Genomic DNA, 9,754 nt, shown 5'->3' on the forward strand with positions numbered 1-9,754 from the left:
GTTATTTTATCTAAAAAAGCAACATTAATTTCTTGATGACCAAATATATACAAATGTTCATAACACTCTTGGTTAAGACAGTTGTTTCCAGAACTTTAAATAATTGTATCTTTTTTTGTCAAAGCCCACACAGGCTGGTTCAATAACCTTATAACACAATTGACAAGATAAATTATTTCTTCTATATTGTTATTACAACACAATCTATGAAAATTTTACTTTAGAAATCGCCACAATACTCGCTATATGGTTAAACTCACAATCACGCAGTCTAGATCTAACTAACCATCTGTATAAGCAACTCGAACTACATTTTGAACTCGTATTTATAACCCGACCGAGGCTTAGAACGTTCCACACACCACGAGATATTATGATGCAATAATACTCAATTAAAACAACGAGAAAAATCTAGAAGGTTCTGGTAACGTGACGCAATAATATAACAATCGCCAATTAACAGCAATTGAACTACACCACGTATGATTCGAAAAACAGTTACGTAAACAAACCTGCGACAAACTATCCCTTCTAAAAACAAATAAATTTAACACTCGCGCAATACTTAAACCATTTATATCATAACACCCGCATTAAACTTAAACAGTCAAACCAAAACTATATATTGTTGTGGTTGTCGCGTGAATTGCTGATGTGTATTCTCAAAATCTTATTTATATAACATACTTAACCCTCTATATAACTCATGTCATTTATTTTTCTCGTCTCTCGTTTGTTTGTTATGGATTTCGCGCAAAGCTACACGAGGGCTATCTACGCTATCCGTCCGTAATTTAGCAGTGAAAAACTAGAGGGAAGGCAGCTAGTCATCACCACCCACCGCCAACTCTTGGGCTACTCTTTTACCAACGAATAGTGGGACTGACCGTAACATTATAACGCCCCCACGGCTGAAAGTGCGAGCATGTTTAGTGTGACGGGGATTCAAACCCGCAGATCGCGAGTCGAGCGCCCTAACCACATGGCCATGCCGGGCCTTTCTCGTCTCTTAAATTTCGTAATTTTTTCGTGTATCTCAAGTGGTGAATGCTATATTTAACATTTTTATTTTCGTTATAAATATCGCACCCCAGCGGTAAGGCTGCAGGCTTACGACGCTAAAAATGAGGTTCCAATACATGTGGTGAGCACAGAATAGGTAGCCCATTGTGTAGCTTTGTGCTTAACAATAACCAAACCAAACTGTTATAATTCTTCTTTATTTATCTGAAATATATTCACTTAAGCTTGGTTCATGTCACCTTATACTTTGTTCTCTATTTGGATGTAAGTTTCACAAATAAAAGAATTACTAAAAAATTTAGTTACTATTAGTGAGATAAAATTACTTTAGTCTTTCTATTTTTTTTTTTTTCATAAACTTTTGTTACATTTTAGCTGCAAACTTCCTGTAGAAGATGACTCTCGCTATTTACGTTTAATAGTAATATGGCCGCTCATTTATATCGTAGGTTTTTAAGATTATGTGAAATTTGGGGATTGGATTCCACTAAAAAAGGTAGAGATTTAGGACAACACATAAGAGAAAGAGTAACGCAGACATTCGTACACGGAGAGGTAACAAAAGTGAATAATTTGGAAGAGTGTGTAGAGTTTCATGAAAGTTTGCTTCGGTTAGCCAATAACTATTATGGGAAACACTATCAGCGGCACGACATATCGTCTGCTTCTGGTTTGACCGCTGAGGAGTGTCGAATGATCGTATCTACGGACTCAATGAAACAACTTGCTCATATAGAGGAGGCTGGAATGATAGACAGATTTAAAACATATTTTTCAAGTCCAGTTACTGAGCAAAAATAATTATTAGGCAAAGTTCAGTGATTGGAAATTACTTTCTTTATTATATATAAAAATTATAGGATTTTGTTTGTATCATGTATGCTAATAGTAACACTAACAGTAACTTGATTTTGAGATTGAAATAGTATTGAAAAATAAGTGTTAAAAGAGTTTAAACGTGAGGCTATTAAAAGTGTTAGTAATAATAGTATTAGCCCTGAAGCTATAACTAGAAGAGATTTTATAATCGACTAGTGAGAAATAAAGCGAAGCCTAGAGCTGATGGTGTAGACTGCAATTTGTACTACACGTGAACTAGGCCTACATCAGTACAACTTACAAGTGAAATAAAGAAGTTGGTCAATGGTAAGGATGTTTTTATTAGTTAGGCCACTAATAGAAAATTAAGTTGTACTAAGAAAGTTATAATAAAAAACGTAGTCTGATACTGAAAGTGATAGTTATTATTGTCAACTGAATACCGGGGTTGGACATATGCTCAACAGTCCCAGTACTAATGTTTTTTTTTAAAACCTATATGACTTGTAATTTATATGAACACGTAATAAGAAGAGTAGTTAAAAGAGTTAGATATGGAAAAATGTTTTTAATTTTAGCTAGAAATACATTTATATATTTCATTTCATCCTGAAACTATTATTTACATATACCAAAATTAAACATGATGATAATTGAATGAACACTTTATAAAAAAAATCATTTTCAAAGCAATAAAAACCTTAATATATGTAAAATTTAATTTTACGTAAAGATATCAACATAACACTTTCTTTTATAAGTATTAATGATATTTAAACTGATATTTTCTTTATACAACATTTATTTTCTGGTATAAGTATGTTTTATTAATTGATAAGCCTTCTCTTTATTGCTTGAACTTTAGCCTAATCTGAATATTGTGGAAACTTTTCTTTCTTGAACTTCAGTTATAAGTGTTGTAATGAGATACAGAAATTTCTTTAGCAATATGATTATAGAGCATGCAAGGAATCTGGATATGTTTCTCATTAAATTATTTAGCCAGAGATACTTTTGTATATTTTTTTCCATTTATGTATGTATGCAAAAACCATTTTTTTTTTAAATACTTTACTTTGAAATACTTATAAATATTTGTATTTGAAAACTGTTGAAGTTTTGATTTGCAGCATGATACTGATAGCTTACTTTGTTTAGTTTCTTTTGAAAAAAATAAAGATTTTTTATTGTCTTTTTGCATAGCAGAATATGCGCAGAAAAGTAACTATGCTGAAATGAACCTTCATTATAAGTAGATTAAAGAGATCTTTTATACACATAAGATGATATAAGTCACATAGGTAATACCAATATGAGTATCTAAGGGGTACTAGGGAGCAGAACATAGCTGCCTGGTTGATTTTTTGTTGTATGAGTTATATAAATCCATCATATGGATGCTCTCTCCATGCATTTTCTGCTTTAGATTTTACAATCAATCATTTTTGTGAAAGTTTTACAAGTACTTGCCTTCTTTTTAAAATAGAAGGTTGCTGACATCTCATAAAAATTCAATTTCTTGTAGTTGATGCCTAAAAAAATCACCACAGATTTGAAACTCATTGTGTAGGACTTTTGACAAGAACCATCAATTTTTAATTTTATGACACTGACAATGATTATGAGCTAATTTTTAAGTTAATTTCTTTATTTAACTAGTATATATATACATATATATTGTAAAATAATTTGCATATTTTTTCTTCCTTTATCACCTGGTTGACTGTAAAGTGGAAAAGATGGAATTGGAAAATAGTAAAACTCAGCACAAAAAATCAGAAAACATGTATGTTTGTGTGAACTGTGGAAGATCAGCTCCTACTCTGTATAAACACTTCAGTTCTGATGTGTTAAAGCTCTGTCACTGTGTGAGTAAAGTTCATGTTTTGAAAAAAAAAAGTTGCCAATGCAAATATCAATTTAAGTTACATCATTATTGCCTTTTAGTTCATTCCATTTTTTAAATGTTGCCATAAATAAAACTATAGCTTGTAACAATATCAAGAACAATTTATTCATTATTTGTTTTACATTTTTATTTACAAAAAAGATACACATTCAGTTTTTCAAAAATATTCTGGGACTGTTTTAAATGTTTACAGAAATTTGCTGATAAAATTATTACCTCTGCCACCAAAGGTGGGTGGAGGTTATGTTTTTTTCTGTGTGTGTGTGTATGTTTGTCAGCAAGATTTCTTAAATGGCTGAATGGATTTGGAAGAAAGTTGGTATGCATTTGAACTATGACCTAAGTTAAAAGTGTTTAGTTTGGAGGGTCAAAGGTCAAGGTAACAAAAAAATTCCCTATCTGTTAACATAGTGATCATTTATCATTCTTTTTGCTCTATAACTCAGTCAAAAATTATTGGATTTTGATGAAACGTGGTGGTCATATGTAGAATATTATTCCTCTTCTGCCATAAGTGGTCCATTTCCATTGATAACGATGGACATACAAACAAATTTTTGTTAGGGCTATATTTAATCAACACCATGTGGTGGAGGTATGCGCTCTACTGAGTGTCCCTCTATTTTGTATTGTGGACCATAGAAAGACTAGGACCAGAATATGTTTACTAGGTACTAGTGTACAGATTATTACTTTTAAAATGTATGAGGAACTTCTTCGGGGGTTAGGAATAGAAACAGACATGTGGCCCTTTTGGGAGCTCTCTCTGAATGAATAACTTGGCAGAATCCAAGGCTTAAACAAAAGATTAATAAGGATGTGCTTAGAGCAAAAGGTTGGTTGGTTGGACCTTTGGGACAGTTTTCAAGGTAAGTATGAATATAGACTAGAGATGAGCTCCTCTTAAACAGGCTAGGTATTAGGATGTTTTGGGAAGCTCTACAGTAGTTTATACTAAACTTGCTTTTTGTTGAGAGAGCTTGGGAATAAACAAGTTGATATTTATTTTGATTGTATAGAGTCAAATAATGAGAAGGATTTCTTGAAGTGATTCAGAAATGTTTTCTAAACCAATGATCATAGAGCCAGTCAGGGGTGATGTCATTTTAGATTTATTTTTAACTGCCAGTGAACAAATGGTTACAAGAGATGAAGTTGGGGAACATTTGGGAAAGGATGATCATTGCAAAATTAGGTTTGATGTTTTGATACATGTTGAGATAAAATGAAATTTCCGATATGGTACATTACCTCCACTTACATGTATAGCTATTCTCATTCAAAGATGCCCTCTATGTGCAAAATTGTTTTGCATGCCACAAGCCTTGAACTCCCATGTACACCATGATCAAATGTGGTTCAACTGTGTCTCACATGTAAATCATCATGCAACAACCCTCCACCCTGACCGCATGTGACTCCCTCTATTTGATTCTACCAAACTGAGGCACTCCACTGATCTCCTGAGGAGATTTTGGGGTAATATCTTCTTTTTATTTCCACATTGGCCAATTGTCCTCTTTGGCTCTATCCCTTCACATGTGGTTTCTTTGCTGTTGGGATCTTCTGGGGAGGGATGCTGTCTTGTCCCAGGTTCGTTTACCATCCTTATCTTAATTAATGTATGGCTCGTTTTCTTATTCGGTCCCTTTTTGGGGATATTCCTGAGTCTTTGGAATCTGTGAGGCAAAATTTGACCCTTTTATCTTTGGTTGCTCGTTTGTCTCATTCTGAGCATTTACAATCTCCTGTTTTGGTTCCCTGCCCTGCACCCTTCCGTATTTACCTGTTTTTATCACTAGGGGTTCCACTGTTTGTCATATTTCTCGATGTTGGTTTCATCATTGCCGACTCTCCTGTGAGTTTCAGTGCAGTGGGGGCTCATTTGGCTGATTTTGTTCTCTTATGTCAGGAATTCAGTACTGATCCTTGGGTTGTCTGGGTTTTGTCAGAAGGACTTTTCATCCATTTCCTTTCCCCTCCCCCCATTGTCCCAAGTACCAATATCCTTTCCATTAGCCAAGGATCCTACTACCAGTCAGCATCTATCCGAGGTGGTGTGTACTCTTCTGTCACAGAGAACTATCGAGCCTATCAGCCAACCTTCCCTAGGTTTTTACTCCAGGCTTTTTGTGGTCTCTAATAAATCCAGGGACTAGCATCCTGTGATCGATCTGTCCCACCTCAAACACTTTTAGATCTTCCCCATTTTACCATGGAGTCTTTTCTTATGCTGCGGTGTGCTTTTTCTCCAGGGCTGTGGATGATCAAGATAGATGTTTCGAATGCTTATCTTTATATTCCTATTTCTCATCAGTCTTGATGCTATCTTTGGTTTGTCTACCACTGAGTTGTGTATCAGTTTTGTGCCTTGCTCTTGGGGCTTACTTCAGCTCCGTACGTCTTTTGTTGAGCAGTCGAAGCCTTTGCCTGACTTTTATGTGCTTCGGGGTTGCATTTACACCACTACATGGAATTCTGGCTTTTGTTAGCTCATTCAAAACTAAAATATTTACAACGTACTTATCTGCTTTTGACAGAAGCAGCTCGGGTGAGTTGGATTATCAAGCTAGAGAAATCTTTCTTGTTAACTACCCAATATTTTATCCACTTGAGTGTCTTTTTAAACACCCATCTCAGTCAGGCCCAACCTTCTCCACTTTGACTTTGGGCAATGGAGCTTTCAGTTCTCCATGGCCTTGCTGCTCCCTCTCTTTCTGCTTGTGAGGTTCTATTGTTTTTAAGGATGTGGTCTTCTATGGAGACACTTATCCCCTTGGGTCGGGTGGTCTTTTCGGTGGACTCTTCACTGCCAATGAAATCTTACTTGGAATCCTTTGGATTCTCCCATTACCTTTCCTTCTTCCATTGTAAATGATCTGCATTAGTGGTTGAACAAGGCCCACATGTTGTCAGGTGTACTTCTTCCTTCACCTTGTCCACATTTGCATCTATTCACAGATGCTTCTCACCACAGTTGGGGGCATGGGTCAATCAGCAGGAGGCTACCAGACAATAGTCTCGAGCCAAGAAGTCTTGGAATTGACTTGTTATGATCCATTCAGATAACTCTACAGTAGTGGTTTATATCTATCACCAAGAGGGAACCCATTCCTTTTGCAGTCGACCCTTGGATCTCCTTTTTTGGGCCCACAGGCTGGGAATATGTCTCTTTGCATGTCATGTTCCGGGTACTTTCAGCCTCATGGTGGATCGTCTTTCCAGACCAGACAAAGTTTATCCCATGGAATGGTTTCTCAACCTTCAAGTTGTTTTCCAGTGGCTATACAATCAGTGGAGTACTCCTCATCTGGATACATTTGCCATTTTTCTCAATACCAAGCTCCCTCTTTTTTGGTCTCCAGTTCCTCAACCTCACACTCTAGCTCTCAATGCTTTTAGCCAGGATTGAACCAACCACTATGTTTATCTTCCCAACAGACTTCTTCCCCAGGTGATTTCGATCATCCATGCCACTCCGTGTCAGGTCCTTCTGATTGCTCCTTATTGACTGACACAACTTTGGTTTCCTCGTTTCCTTCAGCTCCAAACTTACCCTATATTGCCTCTTCTATGCCAACCTTGATCACCAGTTTTTCACCCCACCCCTCCTACCCTTTGTCTTCACATCTGTCATTTATCAGTTCCCTGACAAGGGATTTATCAATGTAAATGCTACATCTTCCGCCATTGGTCTTTGAGTTGGGGTTTTCCCCTTCTCTGCCCACTGTTTCTCTTATTATGGATTTTCTCACTTGGCTCTTAAAATCCTGGGACTTTTGTCTCCTCTTTAGCTGGTTATCAAGTACCCTTATCCCACACTTCTGTTTTTTCCTGGTACCATTTGGTGTTTACCTCCCCAACCCTTTCCCTTTTATTGCATTCCTTCCAGATTCATAGACCTCCTCATCAGGTGTTCCTTCCAGATTGGAATGTCAATGTTGTTTTTCACTGCCTTACTCTATCTCTGCTTGAACCTTTGTCTTAATATTCCTTGTTTCACTTATCCAGATCAGTTTTTTAATCCCCAAAATTGTGGCAACTTGTGAGGGAAGTTCTTCCTTCTCACTTATTTTGCTTCTTTCCATATCCATCTTTATTCCCGGTATGATCCGGTCTATGTCCCGTACATGCTCTTTTAATTACATTGCCTGCATGGCTTTCTTCCATAGTTCCCATTCTTGACTTTTCATCCCCTGGCAACATTCCTCTATTCATGACCTTTCTCCTTCCATCCTTATAAATTGGGTTTGGCTTTTGATTCATTTGACATATTCATCCTTGTCTCCTTCTCCCCAAAACCTATTCTAGGTGTCGTTGCATCAGATCTGGCACCATACTTTTCCTTGGCATCTCACCTCCATTATCCGTTGGAGGAGATTGCACACAGCTTCTGTGTGGTTCTATTCAGAGGGCAAGGTTGCTTGTAGTTTATGGATGTAATCCACTTCCTTGTAGTGGGACTCAGAAGTTTCCATTGTGCTCCAACTTCTGCGCGGCCCTATCCGGGAGATGATGTTGCATATCTTTACAAATAAATATGCTCCACTTCCATGTGGTGGGTTTTGGAGATTGATGTCAATGCAGCTTCTGTGTGGTTCTATCCAAAGGATGATGTTGTTTGTATTTTACAGATGCAATCCACTTATGTGTGGTAGGACCTAGAGGTTGCTATTATGCTCCAGCATTTGTGCAGTTCTATCCAGAGGATGATGTTGCTTTGGAGTAGATCCATCACCTTGCTTTTCACCCCTTCTATTGGGATTCTTCATTCTACCATCTCCTGGATGTCAGTTCTCAGTGTGTGGTTTTGAAATGGACCAATTAACGTAAATCCTGAAAAATGTGTTGGTTGTGTTACTTCTTTCTCACTCAGTTTGCCTCCGGATCTTCATCTCTGTGCAGTGGGATCTCAGAGGTTGATGTTGTGCCCAGGTTTTGTGTGGTTCTATCTGGAGGGTGCAGTTGCTATATATATATATTTCAAGAAGTGATCCACTTCTGTTCAGTGGGACCCGGAGGGTGGCATTGCACTCTGGCTTCTGTATGGTCCTATCTGGAGGATAATGTTGAATGGGGGTGAAGGTTCTCCCTCTCACACTCCATTTCAGGGTGTTTTCACTGCCTGAGGATGATGATGTGCAGTGGGATACCAGTCTGATTGAGTTTGATGTGTCCTGCCACATTGGCACATCTCTTCCTCCCATCATTTGGATGTCGGGTTTCTGGGTGTGTGGTTATGGATCTTTACATGTGTGTCCATTTCATAGATCAATTTGCACAATATATCCTTCCATTCTACTTAACTCTTTCAGCACAAATTCGATTCCTGGGATGGAGCTTGTAACCATTTTGTGCTTGTTATAGTTAGGCAGGCAAACAATACAGAATTTATAATGACACGGTGCATGTGGACTCATGTCACCAAATATAATAATATAAAACTGACCTATAGTCTTACAAATTGACCTGTATTGGCTGTGTTTTAGTAGAGTAGTATTTTGTAAAATACAGTCGCATTTCAGTTATTATACATTATATATGTATATAGATTATTGCTATTCAGAAATAAGTTCTTAAACTTACTTTTCTTAAAACATAGAACAGTAAATAAAGAAATATAGCAAATAATTATCTCTTCTAGTTATGACCTTTGTAATCGATTGCTGCTTGACTTAGGTTGCTAAATCTTTTAATATTTTGCACATGGAAGATATGAAACAAACTAATTTTTTTTTTAGGTTTTATACATACAGTTGAATTACCAAAAAATCATAAATTACTACATTAATACCATAAAATTCCACTATAATTTATTAAGCATGGTAACTAAGCTGAATTTCAGTCTAAAAATATATGAAAATTTAAGCAGACTAAAGACACAACCTACCTCCTTGGAATCTTGGTTCAAAAGAAAGAGGTGGTGTCCAAAGATGTTAAAATAGCTGAGACAGCTGCTAGGGGAACATTCTGAGCTTCTGATTGGTTATTCATGTCAGATAT

General features: G+C 36.7%; 2 protein-coding genes across 3 annotated transcripts in view; both read left to right on the top strand.

Moving 5' to 3' along the window:
• Positions 1–1,417: 1,417 nt before the first annotated feature.
• The window catches only part of LOC106460577 (protein ARV1-like), a 23,550-nt gene continuing 15,213 nt past the window's right edge, over positions 1,418–9,754 (top strand). Inside the window, exons 1-2 of one of the 2 annotated variants that reach the window (XM_022387328.1) lie at positions 1,418–2,169; positions 3,574–3,710. In XM_022387328.1, coding sequence (XP_022243036.1) covers positions 3,582–3,710 — 129 coding nt within the window. In that variant the 5' untranslated portion in view covers positions 1,418–2,169; positions 3,574–3,581. The remainder of the gene's footprint in view (positions 2,170–3,573; positions 3,711–9,754) is intronic. The other variant, XM_022387327.1, reaches the window with a different exon arrangement.
• LOC111086027 (ubiquinol-cytochrome-c reductase complex assembly factor 2-like) lies at positions 1,450–1,824 on the top strand. The gene has a single exon (XM_022387326.1). The coding sequence runs from the start codon at positions 1,450–1,452 to the stop codon at positions 1,822–1,824; it is 375 nt and encodes a 124-aa protein (XP_022243034.1).

This window comes from Limulus polyphemus, unplaced genomic scaffold (genome assembly GCF_000517525.1).
Source record: "Limulus polyphemus unplaced genomic scaffold, Limulus_polyphemus-2.1.2 Scaffold799, whole genome shotgun sequence".
Lineage (NCBI taxonomy): Eukaryota > Metazoa > Arthropoda > Merostomata > Xiphosura > Limulidae > Limulus > Limulus polyphemus.